General features: G+C 43.8%; 1 protein-coding gene across 7 annotated transcripts in view; it reads left to right on the top strand.

Moving 5' to 3' along the window:
- The window catches only part of LOC140492505 (GRB10-interacting GYF protein 2-like), a 96,246-nt gene extending 78,231 nt beyond the window's left edge, over positions 1-18,015 (top strand). For 5 of the 7 annotated variants that reach the window (XM_072591413.1, XM_072591412.1, XM_072591416.1 and 2 more), the window contains 9 exons: positions 473-697; positions 1,596-1,688; positions 3,282-3,446; positions 7,537-7,733; positions 8,764-8,921; positions 10,014-10,180; positions 12,804-12,863; positions 14,560-14,707; positions 17,282-18,015. In XM_072591413.1, coding sequence (XP_072447514.1) covers positions 473-697; positions 1,596-1,688; positions 3,282-3,446; positions 7,537-7,733; positions 8,764-8,921; positions 10,014-10,180; positions 12,804-12,863; positions 14,560-14,707; positions 17,282-17,349 — 1,281 coding nt within the window. In that variant the 3' untranslated portion in view covers positions 17,350-18,015. The remainder of the gene's footprint in view (positions 1-472; positions 698-1,595; positions 1,689-3,281; positions 3,447-7,536; positions 7,734-8,763; positions 8,922-10,013; positions 10,181-12,803; positions 12,864-14,559; positions 14,708-17,281) is intronic. The other 2 variants (XM_072591417.1, XM_072591418.1) reach the window with 2 other exon arrangements.
- Positions 18,016-20,516: the final 2,501 nt, after the last annotated feature.

The following is a 20,516-nucleotide window of genomic DNA, read 5'->3' as shown; positions in this document are numbered from 1 at the left end:
ATATCCACAAAAGACTCCTGCACTAGCTGCCTACCCCTCTCACCCTTCCTGGAGTTAACCCATCTATGTGACTGTACCTGAGAATTTCCCCCCTTCCTATAACTGCCAACATACTGTTGCTGTTGCAAATTCCTCATTGCTTCTATCTGTCTCTCCAACTGATCCCCTCAAGCTAATAAGGCTCGCATCCAACAGCATTTATGGCAGATATAATCCGCAGTAACTCTTAAACTCTCTTTAAATTCCCACATCCGACAAGAAGTACATATCACTGCAAAGGACATTTTTGCTCCTTCACAATCTAAGTCAAATGTACTTTCGCTGGAAAGTGCTTTGAGATGTTCCCTCTGGTGGAAGTCACTATACAAATGCAGGTCTTCCTGTTCTTGCTTTTGCCCCCGTGTTCAGCCTTCCCTGAAGTGCATCAGTACATCTCTTCTCATCTGCTCCATGTGGTCACATGTTGTTCCAGGAGAAAGACAGGCGGCAGCAGGATGAAACCCGCCGGTGGCTGGAGGAAGAGGAGAGCAGGCGCCAGCTGGAGGAGGAAGCCAGGCGCAGGCTTGCCGAGGAGGAGGAACGGAAACGCAAGGAGATGGATCTGCAGCTTCAGCGGCAGCAAGAGATGCTGCGACACAGGCAGCAGCAAGAGGCACTGAGGCGCTTACAGCAGCAGCAGCAGTTAGCACATATAAAGGTACGACTCACCTGCTAGTTCCTCTGGAACTGGGTGGAGATTTACATAACTGGATCTCCATGCTTATCAAACGTCCTGCATTTGATTCCCATCAGACTGCTGAGATCAAAGTCCCCCTGCCAGTTTGTGAAATGAGATGAGCCTGGCTTGTGTTAACCGAGTGTTAGTTGGCACTTGCAGTCCATCTCTCCCTTACCATTGGTCTTTTTACAGACTGGCTGGTCCATGTATCCTGGGCCTCTGACCTCATTCTGAGTAAACTGAGGTTAACTGCCTGTCTCTGTCTCCAGAAGACATGACAGTGTCAACAGAGATAGCATTATCACAGTTTCCCTGCAGCAAGTGAAAAGACTGTTAAAAAGACATGGGTTTTTATCCTCCGCCCACCATGCGACAATGCATGTCTTCCTAGGAGGTGTCTTGAGAGAAGGGATTCCATGATATTTGCTAATCTTATCATGTCAAGAGTTGGGGTCAACATTTGATGCCCATCCCTAATTGTCCTTAAAGCGCGGCAAACTCAGCTGTTTTCAAAGAGCAGTTCAGAATCAACCAAATTGCTGTGGGTCTAGTCACATACAGGTCAGAGTAGGTAAGTACAGCACATTTCCTTCTCTGAAATGCAACTAGATGTTTAATACCAACAGTAATGGCTTCTGTGGTCACCAGCTCCGGTTCCAGATTTATTACTTAGCTGTTTGTTAACTGATAAAACTTCTTGAGTTGCTACGGTGGCATTTGAAACCATGCCCCCACAGTATGATTCTGTGCTACTGGTTTATTGGTTCACTGACATAACCAATTGGCCACTATTTTTCATGTGGGCTGAATGATTAGTTCCTGTGCTGTTCTGTTACTGTAAACTTTGCAATGTCTGAAATGAGCTGTTGTTCTTCAGATCCCCTCTTCCACTTCATGGGGACAGCAGTCCAATTCGGTACCACCACTTCAGAAGCTGGAGGAGGAAAGGGAGCGACACCGCAGGGAGGAGGTAAGAATGCACGTCCTTGAAGCAAAGGATATATCTGTGTGCTACCATGATGCACTTGCCTTTCGCAGACTGGAAGCCTGTACAAGAACATCACCATTTCCGTGGTGAGCTTTTGCTTGTTGACATATTGGTAATATGTGATCTTTGTGAACCTGTTCTTCTTGCTCAACATTCTTGGGCATTGGTTTCTTCTCCAGTGGTTACACCAATTTTGTATCCAGCCCTGTCCCTGGAATTGAGAAATTCTGCTTCCTGCATGCTGATCCTAATGGGGACAAACTAAAGAAGTTGGCAGGAGATTGAGAGTGCCCAATTGTGGCCAGTCGTTCTTTTGTCCTAAGCAGTGTGTATGTAAGGCCACTGTGCCATCAGTGAAACTGCTATTTCTGATCTGAAGGATCACTGAGGCTGGTGTGGATTGCTTTACATTACCGAGAATTACTATCGTCTGAAGTGCAGCCTTTCAACACATATGTGTTTGCATTTTGTAGTAATCCAATGCAGGGTTGAAAGTGATCCTACTCTAGGGACGCCACATAATGCCTTCAGGCTCTGCTGTAAAGTCTTGCACAGTAAATCAGTTCTACTGCTGTCTCAGTGCAGTATGACAAGGGCTTTCTGCACCTTGTCAAAGTGAGCACTAATCTTGAGGGACTATCAGATTTGTGCGTATACAGTGTGTTTGACTTGCAGTCAGGCTTGACCCTGTCTTACACATCTGAGCTCATTGAGTGGAGAACTCTGAGCATGAATCCCCTCCTCCTACCCTATTCTGATAATTAAGACTATTTGTAACCTTTTGTTCTCCTGAGGTCAGCAAACCAGTGCGGGATGTGAACTGAACCCACTACTCTATGTCCTGTGCTGTTTAGTTTGCTGTATGCAGGTGAACAGCTTTGGCTTCTATTTGTTGTAGTCAACAAAAAAAAACTTGCATTTCTGTCAACAAAAAAAGTTTGCATTTCCCTGGTGCCCTCGACTGTCTAAAGCGCTCGAAAGCATTTCATGAGTGCAATTGGCCAAAATTTGGTTCCAAGCCTCCTAATGAGGTATTAAGAAGGGTTCCAAAGCTTGCTCAGTCAGAAGTGAGGAAGAGAGAGGCAAGTTTCAGAGCTTGGAATCCCTAGAAAACTAAAGTGATGCAGCAATTAAAACCAGGAGTGCTCACAGGTCTAACATTTGAGGAGCAGGAGGCATTTTGGACACTTATCGGGCCAGAAATGGTCATAGATGAGGAAGGGCAAGATCTCATTGGAATTTGAAAACTCGGGTGAGTGTTTTACACAGGCCATTGCCAGGTTGATCTAGTCCATTAATACTCTGGATTCTCTTCCTTGACTGTTAAAGTCAGGTTCACATCAACTGGTGCAGCCACAGATTGAATGGTATTGAAGAATCAATTACTGGATTTGTGCATGTAGAATGTAATCGGTGGTTATTCCGTAGGCGCAGTGATGGCTCGGTGTGCTATTGCTGACTGGCAGAAAGCAGGACCAGCTCAGGTTGCTCGTGTCTAGACCTGTCAACCATCTCTGTGGCTTGATAATGTGTGCGTTCTAACCTTTTTGTAAATGTAAATATTCTCTGCTGCAGCAATGTCGTCAGCAACAGGAGATAATGAAGGCTCTTCAACAGCACCAGCAGCAGAAGTCACCTGGCTGGAACAATCTTCCCAAGCAGTCGATGTCTGTCAAGTCATTACTGGAGATGCAGCAAGAGTTGCAGAAACAGCAACAGCAGAGAGCGCAGGCACGAGCAGTGAGTATCCTTTAGTTCACCCACATGCAAATCTTTCCTCAGACAATGCCTTCCCCTGCCAAGCTGTTCCTTTATGGGGCTGCCTCTCTTTCTGTCAGTGTGACATACACGTCAGTAAGAGCATTCAGCTGTGTCTCACACTTTAACCCAGTCCTGTCCTGGGCAGAGGGCATGAACACCTTCGCTGACAACTTGTGGTAATGTCACAGATCCTCCCAGTGTTTGTTCACATTCAGAAACTGTAATCAGGAAGGAGCTGTCACTGAGATGAAGACCCATCTCAGCTTTACCTCACTGGCACAGTTTCATTGCAGCATTGCTTGGCTGCCAACTTCTACATCAAGCGGTGCATGCACTTCAATCTCTAGTGAATATTAAGGGGCTATTGCAGAGATATGGTTGGGGATGAATAGGACTAGCAGCTGAATGTTCCAGGTTATAGATGCCACAGGAACGATAGAAAGGCAGGCGAAAGAGGAGGGGGAGTGGCATTTTGATTAGGGATAGCATTACAGGTGTACTTAGGGTATTCCTGTAGGATCGTCCAGTGAAGTTATATGGATGGAACTGAGAAACCAGAAAGAGATGATCACCTTATTGGGATTGTATTCTCATTCCTCACCCCCACCCCCCCAATTAGTCAGCAGAAAATTGAGAAGCAAATATAAGGAGATCTCTGACACCTGTAATAAAAGTAAGGTTATAATGTGGAGGGTTTTTAACTTTCTGTACATAACTTAGGACTGTCAGAATGTTCAGGGCTTGGAAAGGAAGGAGTTTGTGTGCAGGAAAACTTTCTTGTTCACAATGTCACTGAACCTATTAGAGAATGAGCAATCCTTATTTCCCCAAAGGAGGACAAGGCATAGCAAGTGACTGAGGTGTCAATGGGAGAGCACTTTGGGGCAAGTGATCACAATTCTATTAGTTACTAAAATAGTGGTGGAAAAAGGATAGAATTGATCAAAAAGTTCAAGTTCTAAATTAGAGTAAGACCAGTTGACTGGGGATGCGATTTGCAGGTGAAGGGGTGATCGGTAAGTGGGAAGCCTTTAAAAATGAGATGATAATGAGTTCAGAGATGGTATGTTCCTGCTCGTGTAAAGGGCAAGGCTGATAGTTGTAGGGAATGCTGGATGACTAGAGAAATTGCGGGTATGGTCAAGAAAAATGAGGAAGCATATTTCAGGTATGGACAGCAGGGATTGAATGAATTTCTCAAGAGAGAAATCAAGAGGGGCTTAAAAGGGACATGAGATAGCTTTGACAAATAGAGTTAAGGAGAATCCAAAGAGATTCTCTCAGTACATTAAAAGTGAAAGAGTAATGAGTAAAGATCAGTGTGTGGTCATCTATGTGTGAAACCACAGGCGATGGGTTAGGTACTAAATGAATACTTCATTTCAGTATTTAATGTGGAAATGGACATGGAAGCGAGGAAACTGAGGGAAATGAACAGGGGCATCTTGAAAGGAGTTTGTATTTCGGGTGCTGGCTGTCTTAAAGAGCGCAACGGTAGATAAATCCCTGGGGCCTAATTGGGCATTTCCCCAACTTTTTGAGAAGCTGAGTAAGAGATTCTTGGGACCCCTGTTGAGATATTTGTATTATTGATAGCCATGGGTGAGGTGCCAGAAGACTGGAGGTTGGCTAATGTGCCATTATTTAAGAAAGGTGCCAAGGAAAAGCCAGGAAACTGGTGAGCCTTACGTCAGTGGTGAGCAAGTTGTTGAAAGGAATTTACGTGCATCCTGAAAGCTAAGTAGGTGCTGCATTTTGGGAAAGCAAATCTTAGCAGGACTTGTACACTTAATGGTAAGGTCCGAGGGAGTGTTGCTGAACAAAGAGACCTTGGAGTGCAGGTTCATAGCTCCTTGAAAGTGGAGTCACAGGTAGACAGGATAGTGAAGAAGGCGTTTGGTATGCTTTCCTTTATTGGTCAGAGTATTGAGTAAAGCAGTTGGGAGGTCATGTTGCAGCTGTACAGGACATTGGTTAGGCCATTGTTGGAATATTGCGTGCAATTCTGGTCTCCTTCCTATCAAAAGTAGGTTGTGAAACTTGAAAAGGTTCAGAAAAGATTTACAAGGATGTTGCCAGGGTTGGAGGGTTTGAGCTACTGGGAGAGGCTAAACAGGCTGGTGCTGTTTTTCCTAGGAGCGTCTGAGGCTGAGGGGTGACCTCATAGAGGTTTACAAAATTGAGGGGCATGGATAGGGTAATTAGGCGAAGTCTTTTCCCTGGGGTCAGAGAGTCCAGGTTTGGGGTGAGGGGGGGGAAGATATAAAAGAGACCTACGGGGCAACGTTTTCACACACACGGTGTTACGTGTATTGGATGAGCTGCCAGAGGAAGTGGTGGAGGCTGGTACAATTGCAGCATTTGGATGGGTATATGAATAGGAAGGGTTTGGAGGGATGTGGGCAGGGTGCTGGCAGGTGGGACTAGATTGGGTTGGGATATCTGGTCGGCAGGTTGGACTGAAGGCTCTGTTTCCATGCTGTACGTCTCTATGACTCTCTGACTCTAAGTCTGATTTGAGATAATCAACATGGCTTTGTGCATGAGAAATTGTGTATCTCTAACTTAATTAAGGTTGTGAAGAGGTGGCAAAGAAGATTGATGAAGTCAGCAGTAGACAATTTCTAAATGGACTTCAGCAAAGTGTTCAGCAAGGTTCCATATGGTAGACTGGTTAGTAAGGTTAGATCTCGCAGGATCTGGAGGAGCTAGCCAATTGGATGCAAAGCTGGCTTGAAGGTAGGAGGCAGACTGGTAGTAGAGGGTTACTTATTGGACTGGAGGCCTGTGACAAGCAGTGTGCCACAGGTACTGGTGCTGGGTCCTTCTTGGATGTGAATATAGGAGGCATGGTTAGTTTGCAGATGACACCAAAGTAGGTGGTGTAGTGAATAGTGAAGATGATTATCTCAGTACACTGAGACCTTGACCAAATGGGCCAATGGGCTGAGGAGTTTAATTTAGATAAATTTGAGGTATTGCATTTTGATAAGGCAAACCAGGGTAGGACTCCTACCTTAATGGTTGGGCCGTGGGGAGTGTTGCCATGCAAAATGACAGGGGTGTCGGTGCATAGTTCTTTGAAAGTGGGGCTGCAGGTAGGGTGATGAAGGCGGCATTTGGCATGCTTGTCTTCATTAGTCAGAACACTGAGTATTGGAGTCAGTGTCATATGACTGTACAGGACATTGGTGAGCTCACCTTTTGAATACTGCATACAATTCTGGTCTGTTTCCTTGCTGTCTGACTCCAGAGGGGACTGGTTTAGGTGAGAGAGATTTAAAAAGGAAAGGTAACTTATTCCACAGAGGTTGTTAAGTGTATAGAATGAGCTGCCAGAGGAAGTGGTGGAGGCTGGTGCAATTACAGCATTTAAAAGGCATGTGGATGTTTTATGAATAGGAAGGGGTGAGAGATATGGGACTAGGTCAAATTGGGATATCTGGTTGGCATGGATGAGTTAGACCAAAGGGTCTGTTTCCATGCTGTATAAATCTATGACTTTATGGATGAGAAAATTGAAATATAAGTATTTTTTTAAAACTCTTTAAAATTCTGCAGCTTGTATTGACATAATATTTTGCATTCCTCTTCTCCTCCTCTATTTCTTTATCCCTTCTACCACATCCTGTTCCTCTTCTTCTTCATTCATATTTTTGCCTTTTCCTTACCATCAGCCTCCTCCCTTCATCCTTTCCCTTTCTTGGCAGATCTCCCATTCCCTCTGTCTGTCTATCTGTCTGTCTCCCCCTCCACCCCGCAGTGTCTCTACTGTTCCTATCACATACCGTTTTGTCTCCTTAACTTGGCTGTTGTGTCCGTGCCCTCCACTCTTTCCTTGCTCCTTGTGGGGTACTTGTTTGACCTTTGTTCTTCACCCGATTCCTACTCAATTTGTCTGAAATGGACGGGCAGCTGCAAAGTAATTTCCTGTTTATTTCCCTTTGGGTTGGTCTGTTAGTTTGGTTTTGCAACCTAATGGACAGTGGCTTGGATATGTCGCAGTGTTGTTTTACCTTAACTTTGCTGATTAGTTTCTCCGTCTTTTTTTTTGTCTGCCTGCCATTAGCATTCCAGTATGCCTATGAACAACTCGTCGGTGTGGGGATTGCCTGGCCAGTGGGGGTCTGATATGAACAGCATGTGGAGCATGCATGAAAATAAGAACTCTAACATGAGCCTTTGGGGTGATGAAGCTGTGAAGAGCACAGGCCCTGTGATTAGAAGTGCTGGACTGAAGAACAGCAGGAGTAGCCCCTCTCTCAGGTTTGTCTCTGTTCTCCAAACCATTTGGAGTGCTCACTTTTTTTCATGCTTAAATAAATGGTGATGTTGGGCAGATGTTTGTGTTAAAAGAAAAATTTTAAAAAGAACCGTGTGAGTGGTGTTTTAGCATTTGGTTCATGAGAAACAGTACATAGAGCACTTTGCCCATTTCAAAAATCCTGGCTTTGACCATACTTCATCCAGGAGTCATCCAATATTTCGCCATCAAAAGTTTCTTTCATGTCTTTGGGGTCGTGCGTGATGAGCAGCCTTCTTGAATAAGTCCTATGGTGCTGGGAGACCCCCAGCGCCAATAATGGGGAGGGGGAGTCCAAGATTCCAAATTCCCAATATGTATCCAAGGTACTGTCAGAATTCAACCCCCTGGCATGTTCGGGGGTACCAGGGCAGTGCTGTGTAAACTGTCTTCGGTTTATTGAGTAACGCCTGTCTGGCTTGTTAAATTGAGCGGAACCAGTGATCAGTCTAATCCAACACCCCACCTTCTAGCTTCAGCAGTGAGGCTGTTTTCCTGCATCCAAATGGAGAAGGGTGGATATTTTCAAGATGAGAAGTTTCAATGGTGTAGGTCAAAAACCATTATTCCTCAGTTTCCACAGGACCTGGATTTAAATCCATTGAATGGAAAAGAAAAAGACTTGGAGACTTTGTATTGGTGGGGGGGGGGGAGCGGGTGCTGTGCTGTATTTTTTTTCACCATGTGAGGAATGGGAATGCTCTGCCTGAAACTCAATGATGGAAACTCCATTGCAGATGAGATTGTAAAAAGGAGTTGAGCAGATACCCAAAAATTAGGAACTCGACAGAGTCATGGACTAAGGGTAGAGATTTGAAATATAACCATACTACTGCAATAGGTGAAATAGCCTGCATTTGTGCCGTATTCAATATTTCGCTTTTGTTAGCGAAGAAGCCTGGTGTGTGTTTGATGTTTTACCTCAGTTGATTAATTCCACAAACATAAGTACTTGAAGGTGCCAAACCTTTTTTCTTCAAATCCCTTCTGCAGTGACTCGTATGGAATTCCTACCAGACCAAGCAAAAAGAAAACTGAGGACGAGGAGAAGTTACTGAAGCTGTTCCAGGGAATGAACAAAACTCAGGATGGTTTCACTCAGTGGTGTGAGCAAATGCTGCATGTCCTTAATACAGCCAATAATCTTGATGGTATGTATAAATAGTGCCCGTTTCTCTTCAGTCTTACTCCCTTTGATGTAGTCCAGTAGGGCCTGGGATCATGTGCTCTGAAATCCTGCTGCAAAGATTAGTCGCTTATTTTTGTTTTTGTCAGTCTGATTGTATTGGAAGGTAATATTCCCTGCTGTTGGTATCGAGAGCATGAGGCAGCTTGTTCGGAGTAGTGTGACTACGGAAGAGGGGTTGTGCCTCTGCATTGCACTAGTAATGGAACCGTATTTCGAAGTTTTCATCAAGTGTTTAATAAGGGTTATAATGGGGACGCTAATGGATAACCTGCCCCCAAATTGTTCCGTGTGCTGCCACCTATTGTAAACTCCTTGTCCTTCAACCTCTCCCCACCCCCAGAGCATATACACTGCTTACAATTCACTGATTTAGTGTACTGGCAGCACTGGATGTGAATGCATTCACGGCATGGTGTGCCGCTTTCTGTTTTTGTTGCTTGCCACCTTTGAGTCCTTGCTCCCAATTAAATTGGCCACCCTTGCGGCCTGTTTCTGCACTGAGTGATTCCATCCTGTCCTCTGTTTGAGTTTCCACCTTGCTTTGTTCACCTCTGCCATCTGATAGAAATGTAAAATTCTTGATCTGGAATTCCACTTAATTCGTTCATGCTGAGGGATGGTCAGTAAGAGAACATGTCCCCATTCTGATTTATTTTTCTCTGGTTTGGTTGGATTTTTCTTTAGTCATGAAGTTTTGTGTTTTCAAACATCCCAACAACCAGGTGTGTGTTTTAGGCACTTAGCATTTGTATTGAGCAATCCTAGACAACGTGTGATAAAGTTCATGTTGCTTTATCTCATCTTCAGAAGAACAGCCTTCACTCAGGCCAGTGTTAAATTTTTCACTTTACCACACAGAACTGGGGCAGTTGTATGGTTTTCAGCCCACCTTCACTCAGGTCAGAATTACAACTGCCAAGATTTAACTTGTAAGTTGGACCTGAGAGAAAGTAAACTTGGTTTGTGTGGATCTTTGGTTTGGGGACACAGAATTTCTCATTTGGAAAGCAGTCTGACCTCATCAGGGTTTTCATGGGCTTCCTTGTCATTGCAGTCCCCACGTTTGTATCCTTCCTTAAAGAAGTGGACTCGCCGTATGAGGTGCATGATTACATCCGTGCTTACCTGGGTGACACCCCGGAGGCCAAAGAGTTTGCCAAGCAGTTCCTGGAGCGTCGTGCCAAACAAAAGGCTAACCAGCAAAGGCAACAACAGCAACAGGTAGAGTATGAATGATACAAATGCAGGACAGGCTCTGCTTTCCCATTCAACAGAGTACATCTTCCATAAGTCTGCAATATCTTTTTTATTTTTGCATATGTACCTAATGAATTGGCATTACATGGAGTTATGTTCCTTTTTTCAAACAGAATTGAAACCACTTCAGAAACTGGCAATCTTTTAATTTTATTTTTCATTTCATGTTTTCTCCATTCAACCTTTACTTTTGGCTAGGGTTAAATTCTCCAGCTCGCTCACTAGTAATTTATTCTGTAGCTGTTTTTCTTTGTGCAGAGGATGTTGAACCATTGTGGGAGAATAGCCCAGCTTCAAAGAATCTTAATTATTACAGCACGGAGGAAGACCGTTCTCCATTATACCTGCACGTCAACTAACGTGATTGGAAAAGCCAGTAACAATATTATCAAGCCTCAAGCCTGCACTTAGCTTTTTATATATTGAGCTTAGGTTGCCAAAATTTGGGGCCAGGTTTTTTGTACTCCGCAATGTAAAGTTGGGTAGAGCATTGAATCTATCATCCATCCAACAGCTCTTTAGTTTCTTTTTGTTGTTTGTTTACAAAGCTAGGAGAGGTTGATTAATGTTAGGCAAAATATCAAACAAAGCTGACAGCATTGAACAGGCAGGCAATTAATTGCACAATAAAACTATTGAGTAGGTCCTTGGCCTTGGAAACTGTCTTGCATCATAGACTATTCCCAAAGTAGCACCAATTTAGAAAGGAGAGCCCCCACCCCCATGTGATGCATGTGGGTACTGTATGGTGAGGTGCCTAACTCGTCCCCAAAGTAGAAGTCTTGTGGCACCCTGCCTCTAAGCCAGAAAGTCCAGGCTTGTCTCCAACTCCAGGACCTGATGGCCACAGAAGGTGCATTTGTAACATGGCCAAGCATTGGTAGTCAGCCTGTTAATCTCGCACTCTGCCAACGGACTGTTGGAAAGAGCAGAAAAGTTTCCTGGTCAACTCTGCAATGGATCCCAGCCCAGGAATAAATGGAAAAGGTTAGCAGCAGGGAGGACCAAACTGGCTATAAAACCTGCTTCCAAAATGAGCATTGTGGCAACCCTGCATAACATGGATAAAAGCAGAAAGGAAACCAGCACCACCCCACCCCGGCCAAGCGAGTGGTGACTGCCCTCAATCAAACGCCAGAAATTTTTTTTTGGAAGGGTTACGTTTTTGGGTTCTTGTACTTGCTGAAACAAAAATTCATTCTTAAAGTTATGGGCAATGCTAACTACTGACATTCATTCCACCCATCCACATACACGCGCATGCTTTGAATCACTGCAGTTCCTGCTATCATGGCAGGTAGGTCAGGGCGTCCAGCATTTTGGCCCTGTAGTATTGAAAGGAGCAGCAAGAAGTTTTATTTTATATTCTTTGATCAGATATAGACATCGCTGGCAAGACCAATATTTGTTGTCTGTCCCTAATTGCCTTTGAACTGAATGGCTTGTTCTGCCATGTCAGAGGCTGGAAACACATAAGCCATAACTGGTAAGGGCAGCAGATTTCCTTCCCTGAAGTACAACAATGAAACAAATCGTTTTTTACGTCAGCCACCAGTAGTCTAAGGAATGGTGTCAGTGACACCAGATTTCAGATTCAGGTTTATTAATTGAATTTAAATTCTGCCAGCTACTGTGCTGGGATTTGAGCCTGTGTCTGTGAAGCATTAGTTTGGGTCTTTGAATAGTTCATTGACATTACTATTACCACACTACTCTACTTACTCTACTATCTTCCCTCTAATTTGGAGAAGGTTTTATACCCAGACACTCGCTATCTTTGTTTTTCTCAGTGGTTGAGACCCCAGCTTTTGAAGGAGTGTTGAGTTATTGCAGTGTATCAATGTAGATGGGCTGCTTATCTTTAAAGATAACAGTCTTCTCCTAATCTCTAAGTTTATAGCTCTCTGCTTTATTTAATTAAAGCAAACTGGTGTGAGCACTGGGGGCAGGCTGTGTGAGGTAGGAGGCCAAGTCTGGCATCAATGTGATGCAATGTCTAGAGGATGTATACTATTTGGAGAATGAAGTCTGTACAAGGTGTGACAAGATCTGTGACCTTATCTCTCACATCCACTGTGTCATCGTACTCTCTTTTGGCAGTTGCTAGTGTTCGATTTTTATCTGCCTCATTAGTTGTGGGACTGTTTATGGAATAGAGGGGAAACTCATGGTGGTGATTGGGGAACTGAGTAAGTTTGAATTGTCTTCAGTGAAGTAACATTCTTCAAACCTATGACTAAACTTAATGTGGGGGTTCCATGCAGTCGGGTCAATATTTACTGATTAAGGTCTCCATGTTGGTTATGTATAGTTGTATATGGAAAGCGGTTGTATATTAGCAAACATCAGTTAGTAACGAGCCTCATCCTGAATAAGCACTTTATCTTCTAAGCACTTGGATTGTGAGGGCAAATTCTGGGAAAATATCTCCCTCCCTCCCTGCCTTTTTATCCTTGCCTCATGGGTTTCCTGATCTTTGTGGGGGATATATCCTATTGCTGAATCATGTGCCACAGTAATGTGCAGCGGACATTGTGTTTGGATCGAATTCCCTGAGGATTTATGGTGTTTTCCCTTTCTTTCCTAGTTAACAAAGGAACTTTTAAGCCTCACTGGGAACCTCGCTCTGCAGCCTGACAGGTTACAGGTTAGCATGGAACTTTTTTTTTCCAGCCTATCTCGTTGCTGCCATAGACAGCAGACCAAGTGCAGGATTGTTTTGGTGATGTTTAATGGCTCTTGAGTCTGGTGAAAGCTGTTCCTTGTTCAAAGGATGGTATATCAGGCCACCCAACCCAAGGAGGAATGCTAAATACTTAGTCACAAGTAATGTTTTGCATGACCATTCTAACTTGGTATACTTAATTTATTCATGTGTATTTTGGATTATAGAACAGTTCAGTTTAAAGCATGTATTTTGGAAATTGACTATAGAAAAGAACTGTCTTTTTTTTAAAAAATTAAATAAATTGCCATAATCAGATGAAGCAAACACAGCATGAATCTCACCGTATCACCTTGAGGAAGAGTAGATGTGAAGAGGGCAGACCTTAGAAAGATTGTAAGGTTGGAGGAAAGGGATGTAGGTGACGGTGTTATTTTGGGAAGTGTAGTCTGACAGAATGGGACTCTGACATTGGCATGAAGAAAAGGAGGTGGGCAGGAATCAGCCTGTGACCTGTGGCTCAAGAAGGTTGCCCAGATGAATTGGATTAAGAACTGGCGGGATGCAGAAGTTGAAGTTTGAAGCATTGTGCTGCAAGGAGTTAGTGAAAGCCAGCAAAGACTGGGGAAGGTTGGTGTGTGGAAATGGATGTGATAAAGGAGGAAAAATAATTGAACTCTATAAAGTTCAGCATTAGCTGGGATTGTCTTGGCTGGCAAGAAGAGCTGCTGTCAATTTCAGTAGGTGATTTTTGTTGCCTCATAGGGTTTTACTATTAAATTGATGTTGAATGAGGGCAAATGACCCATTGAACAGCTTAAATGATGCATTGTTGAGATACAGCTAATAGTCTGAGCCTAGAGTTTGGTGCCAAACATCCTAAACTTGGCCCGCCATATCAGATTTTCCAGTTGCCACGGCCTGTAGCAGTTTCTCAGGCTGTGATGGGCAGCCAACAGCAGTGTCGCTAATGTGACTTTTCATGCTTCGAGTAAGTCATGAGTAGGCTAAACTTTGAAGGCTGTCACTCCCTCTCATCATCCATTATTGTGCCATATAATCAAACTGGCTCCAAACCTGCTATCTGTCTTAGCGATAAGAGCTTGTGTGGAATAGTTCCCACATAAGCAGCATCCACTGCTCCCAGTTGAGTACTGCACACACCGGCCACCTGACCACGGCAATATTTGCCTCATGACTTACCGAACGGAAATAATTCTGTAACTTTCCAAAGTTGGATTGGGATGAGTTGGGGAGAGGGATATGAAAAGGGAGCCAGGTGTGACTTAGTGTTGCTTTGTGTGGAGCGATATTGGCGGGTCCTGTCTTTGCGATTTGGTCACTGGTTCTGCCCTGTTTTTCCCTTAGCTTGCTCTTTGCTGAAGATGCCAGCTCATGAAGGGTTCTATTTCCATGCATGCTGGTGGCCTTATGGCCTTATCCAAGTAATAGGGACACTCGTGCCCAGCCTCAGTTGCCTGTGGAGGCAACATGTAGACTTCCACGAGGGCTCGGGAGTTGAAGCAGAGACACTGTGTGCTTCCTGTCCTCATTAGCAACTCTTGCCCCCACAAGTCAAGGGGCACTGAATGCAACCCCACTGCCCACACAACTGATTACAGTTGCTCCTTAAAAGGATTGTGACAAACTAATTGTGTGATGGCTTCTCTTGTGCCAGGACTCCATCTGGGGAATCGGTTCAAACAGCCTACAGTCACTCTTCCAGGGTAATCACAACAGTGCACAGCAGTCGTCTTACGAGAGCTCTCAAGCTGGGAAAAAGAAAAAGAAGCAAAAGATGGTGCGGGCTGATCCTAGTATCCTGGGTAAGAGTCACTGTCCATTCTGATTGCATTGCCACTATTTGCAAGAGGGAAATGGTGGTCTCTTAATCCAGGACCCCAGGCTAAGGTTTGGCAGATGGAAGCTTGAATCCTGTCGTAGCAGATGGTGGAAGGTGAATTCGGTAAAATAGCTGGAATTAAAAGCGTTCAAAACCCATCAGGTTCCCCAATGTCCTTCTGGGGAAGGAAAATTCTTGCCTGTTGTGGCCCAGATGTGAATACAGACCCACAGTAATGTGGTTGACCCTTAACTGCTCTCTGGAAATTGCTGAGTGAGTCACTGAGTTCAAGGGCAATGGGGGATGGAAGATTAAAACTAGTGACCACATTACATGAAAAGATTTTTTTATTTAAAGTCTAGAAGGGATGTAGATCTGGGGACTGAATTCTTCTTGCTTCCTGCTCTAAAATTGTTGATCTCGACATTTCCAGTCCTGTTCATTTAGGACTGACTTCTAACAGGAGACTTCATTCTAACTCTTGTTTCCCACCCCCACCCATAGAAATGTCTCGATGCAAGTAGATGTGCTATGTTTTCTGGGTGCTTTTGCTTATTTTGCAAAATCCAGCCTGTCTCATTCTGCCCACACCCCTAATTGATTGTTTTGAGAGTAATTGTAGAGCTGGGTTTTGAGCGTGCTTCTTGCATGAAGAAATCTTCGCTCACAGTAGAACAGACTGCCTCAGATTCAATTCCTTGCCTCTGCTGAGCTGTCTCCTGTCAGCAAGGGGAGCAATCAAGAGGGCAGCAAAGACTAGGAATAATCGGTTGCAATCCCTGCTGACTACAAGCAGTGACCACTCCTGGAAAGTGATGACAGTATGGAGCTCAACGATGATGCTGCCTTCCTCAGCAGTTGAATAATTCCCTATTGCTCCACTTTATTTCCCCATATTCACGTCTTGATGGAGTTACCAGACAACACCAAATGGAGCAGCTCATGAATGAGAAGGGAATAAGCATTTCCCGCAATTTCCATTCTGTACGGAAAACCTAGCTTCTGTTTACATTCTGTCTGCAGTGTTAAAAACTGGTTCCTGTCAATGGTGCCGCCACAGTTTGAATATGACATGCTGAATCCAATATGGAGAGCTCCTGCAATCCCTGGAATAAAGTATCACATGACTTCTGAGCTAAAGTAAGAAGTCTTGCTCTGATCCAGTGTGTTCCTTCACTCTTCAATTGTACCTTCAGTCCACAAACCAAATAAGGAGGTCTTTTGGCTACTTAGCTTATCTGTTGGATGAAATGGCATCATGGAATGCAGAAAAGACAGCACTCCATGAAGAAAGTCAGGTGAAAGCAATGGATTTTGAGGAACCATAATACTTGAGTCTCTTCTGTGCATGGAATTGATTGGCTTTTTGCCCTGCTCTCTTTGACTATTAAAATACTTAATATTATTACAAAGTACCACACTTTCGGAAGAAGGCAAGGTCCCTGGGAAAGGTGCAAAGGAGATTTTCTAGGAATGAGAGTTGTTAGTTACAAGGTTGGTCTGAAAAATCAGAGCTGTTTCCCTAGAAGCAAAAAAAAATTGACTAGAGATTTGATTGCATACATAATTATGACATCTTTTGGATAAGGCAGTAAAGAGAAAGCTGTTTCCATTCCGAATGATGTAAGGACTGGAAGCCCACATTTAAGATTTTGCTAAGGGATACAAGGAAGAATACGGCATTGAATGCTGGTGACTTGGAACCCTCTACGCACAGGGGTGTTGGAAGTGGAGATGATGATTTCAGAAGGAAATTAGATCGACACTTGAAATAAATAAACGCAGGGATGTGGGGTAGAGTAGGGGAATGGAACTGACTGGATTATTCCGTGGAGATGCAGGATAAATTTGATGGGCCAAATGGATGACTTCACTTCTTGTTGATGCATTTGACTAGTTATATCTCTTGGATTCATACAATGTGAAGCTAACTGAGCTCATCCGAGTGGTAGTTATACTGACACTGGCATACATTGGACAAGGGAGGGGGAAGTTTGAATGAATCACTGGAGAACTGAACCTGCCTTGGCCCTGATGTTTCCTTGTAGTCCTATTGAGAAATCTTACATTCTTGCAATGTGAGCATTTGTTGGCCTGAGACAATAATGCTCCTTCTTGAGCCACTGTAGTGTACAAGGTGAAGGTGCTGTCGCTTTTCTGTATGGAAATTTATTGAGTGCTGAATATTTTGGCATGGGTGCTGCAGGCAAGGCTAAGTCTTACTAAGCAATCTTAAAGGACCTGGCAAATCTGTATTTTTGACAGTGTTGATAGCTTCACAGTGACTTCCACTGCCAGCTTTGTTTCTGTTTTCCAGAGATTTTAAATTCACTCCTTGCACTTTCACATTGAAAGTTGAACTCCCATCATCCTTGTATTATCAATCCAGGCCTTTGGATTCCATGAGCATAACCATTGCATTAGCATACTCTTCTGTGCTTTATTAATTAAATACATGATTAAGCATAAACCTAGCACTGAAATTGTGTCCATTAAAATAGAGCAGGGGAGATGAGTTGAGTTTAAATTAATTCCCATGCTATCTTTCTTTACACAGGCTTTTCTGTGAACGCATCGTCGGAGCGACTGAACATGGGAGAAATAGAGACATTGGATGACTTTTAAACAAGGTTTAAAAACAAAATATTCCTAAAAGCTGCCTTTGACTCCTACTCGACCGTACCTGGAACATGCTTCATGGCAGGTGGTCACAGTGATGGATCCAGGATCTCCGCTCCCTCTGCTGGCAAGAAGTGTGAAATTCACTTAACTTTTTTGGTGAATCCTCTGGGTACTTCTGTTCTTCATTGGATGAAGCACCTTAATAACCATGCACTTTATTAGACGTTGTACATAGACTGAAACTGGAGGTTTTCTTGAATTTAAAAAGTTCCTTTTTTTGGAAATATATCTGCAAAACACTGTTACTGTTTTTTTTTAAAAATGTTTTTTTGAATGGATGTGGAGCCTGAAGAAATGCACTTAAGAGACTGAATCCAGAACTGGAACTTTTGGCGTGCTATAATTTGGACAATGTGATTGCGAGTTTGGGTCCCTACCTAAAATAAAAGGAGGGGCAGAGAGAGGGAGATAGGGAAACCCAAGCGTCAGGAGGCCACTTTCTGAGTTTTACTTTGGTTGCACACACAGCACCAAGCTACATTGGACTTAACTAGACAGCACTGCGCGAGTGTGGACTTTCAGCGTTTTCGTGGTGCTCTATACAAGGAATGTAAAAAAAATAATAAATAAGTACTTGGACAGGGTGGTTCAAGTGGACTGCTGCGTTGACAGCTTTTTTGGTTGGTTTTGTTTCTTAAAACAAGCAGCTATTGCAGCCCCCACCCAAACATGGCATGCCTCGACTCACTGCCCCAGCCATGCTTCTGTTAATTTAGGAATCCTACCCCCTGCAGCAAGATGAAAGCAGCCATTGATGACCAATCCTGCCAAGGCAGACCCAGAAGCGGGTGCTAGAATGAATGGACAAGAGGAAAGGGTTGGAAATGGCAACAGCATACGCTCTGCTCAGCGTTCTTTGGGAGGTGACAAGACAGCAGCAAACCTAGGATCCGCCTTGCCGCTACCATCCCCCACTCCAAAGAAGAATTGACCTGACAGCACTGCAACAGCAGTATGTTCATCGCCAGTGTTGATATGGGACCATTTCAGACTTTGTGTGTATTTCTTTAAAAGGGAGAGGTCATTGTACTTGACCTACTGGTAGGTTTTTTTCCCTTCCAAACTTCTGTTCCCCATCGATGTTGATCCAGAATTGGTTATAATGGGGTGCATCTCTGTAGAGAGTTTGCTGCTTTAGTTTTTATCTCCAACAGAGTGGCTCCAATTTAAAATGATGCTTTTTCTTTCCCCCACAAGTTCCTTTCTCGCAGTGAACCACACCTTGTCTTACTGCTTTTGAGAAACATGGTCATTCAAAAATAGCATCCAGCAAGGCAAGGCGGACCTGTGCGGTATTTTTTTTTTCATAACATGATGCTCCATTGGAAGATTGGGACCCCACCTGTGTTTTATCAATGCGTGGTTGGACGAGGTAAAGGCTATCGCTGCTTCTCTTTGCCTAAGAAGTGCTAGTAAATACCTTTCCCTCCCACCTGCTGTTTCCTCTGCTTAGCTAGGAAAGTGCACCATTTAATTCAGTGAGCCACCCGTAATGGACTATCCCAGGTCACAGTCTGTGCCCCTTGACTTGGCTAAACTGGACCTGAAGCATTGTAAGGAGGTGGTTTCACCTAGGTAGGGCTATCTGCTACTTATGGCTGCCTGGCAACTGCTGGTTTGAACATACATGTGGTAATCAGATAAAACTAAACCAGTTGCCTCTGGTCTTGTAGCCTGTCTCTGTGCAAAGGCCAGGTTGAATAAGCCTTTGACCTTTGGACCTGTAGGGCAGTTGATTTTTTTTAAACTGGATCCCCACAAGAGAGACAGACGTTGCAGGACATGAGGAAAATAGAAAGGGGTGTTGCCAGTAGTTGAGCACAACTCTTCTGCGGTTACAATATCATTGAGTGTAACTGTAAAGACCAGTTCAGTATTACCTATGATAAACCTCAAGTGTACTTTTCCTCCCAGTTCAGTGAGTGCATCTCTGTATACTGCTGCCTTGAAATTCGTGAATGCAACTTCTCTTCCCCATCCCAAATCCGTCTCCTTCAGGAAGGATTTACATAAACCTCCCACTGTTTAAAATAGGAATGGGCCAGCCTACTGCACATGAAGGAGGTGGAGAGAGGTTTCGTGTCCACTCAGGATACTGTGCACGAGAACCTTGGGGACCAAGAACTGTCAGTCACATCATTTACCAGAGTGCCGCTGTTGGTTGTACAGGCGCCATCTCTCCATTGCCTTAACAAGAATGCCGACCGCTCATTGTGCTTCTCCCCATGCCCTCATCTCTCGATTCACCTATAGTGCAGCTCTGTGCTGTTCCTGTTAGTGAATGCCAACAGTAGCTGAGATCAGAAGGCAGAGCGATAGACTTGTTGCAGCTGTAACTTCCCTTCTCTGGGTGGGAATTTCTGAAATGCATTTAGCCTGATTTGGGGGTTACTGCTTATGTTATGTGATTATTTTGTTTTAGATTGTGTTGGAAGCCTTTTTAATAAAAAGAAAAAAAAACTACCTTTATGCAAGCAACTGAACTTTGTAAGTTAACCCTTAGACAAAATACAGATTTTTTTTAAAAGTGATAAATGTTGCTGAAACATAAGGAAGGTACTGCAGCTTTAATTGATTGGAAGTGGTGCGATAAAGTGGACTTGCCCTTGAATGTTTTGAACAGTGCGATTTTATTTTTAGCCATCTCTTATTGCCAAGTTGGCACTGCCTTGAGCATATTCCATGCACAGGGTGCAAGCACACAGGCAAGGTTTTAACACTGGTCCTTTGCTTGTGCAGCTTGTGTTTGAGCTGAACCTATACTGGGGTAAGGGAAGTGTCACACTTGCCTGCACCTCCCCCTCATCTTCCCACTTATACGCAATGCCCATGAATCCAGTATTGCCACAGCAAGATTGTTAAAGGTGGCACTATCAGAGTGTGCCCTCAACTATTCCTCTGTTTTTTGACCCCACCCCCACCCAACCACTCCACCCATCTCTCTGCTATAATTAAGGATGAGTCCTTGGATTCACTTGAGTCTTTTCCCAAGGTGAGGGATGGAGTTCTGCAAATTTGGGAATAACGCACAATATGACTTCCAATCCACTCATGGTGTTATATATTATTGCCCTCTCCTTGACAACATTTTTTTAAAAAATAGTATAAAT

Source organism: Chiloscyllium punctatum, chromosome 21, assembly GCF_047496795.1.
Source record: "Chiloscyllium punctatum isolate Juve2018m chromosome 21, sChiPun1.3, whole genome shotgun sequence".
NCBI classification, from domain to species: domain Eukaryota; kingdom Metazoa; phylum Chordata; class Chondrichthyes; order Orectolobiformes; family Hemiscylliidae; genus Chiloscyllium; species Chiloscyllium punctatum.
This window is presented reverse-complemented; position numbering and strand designations above follow the sequence as displayed.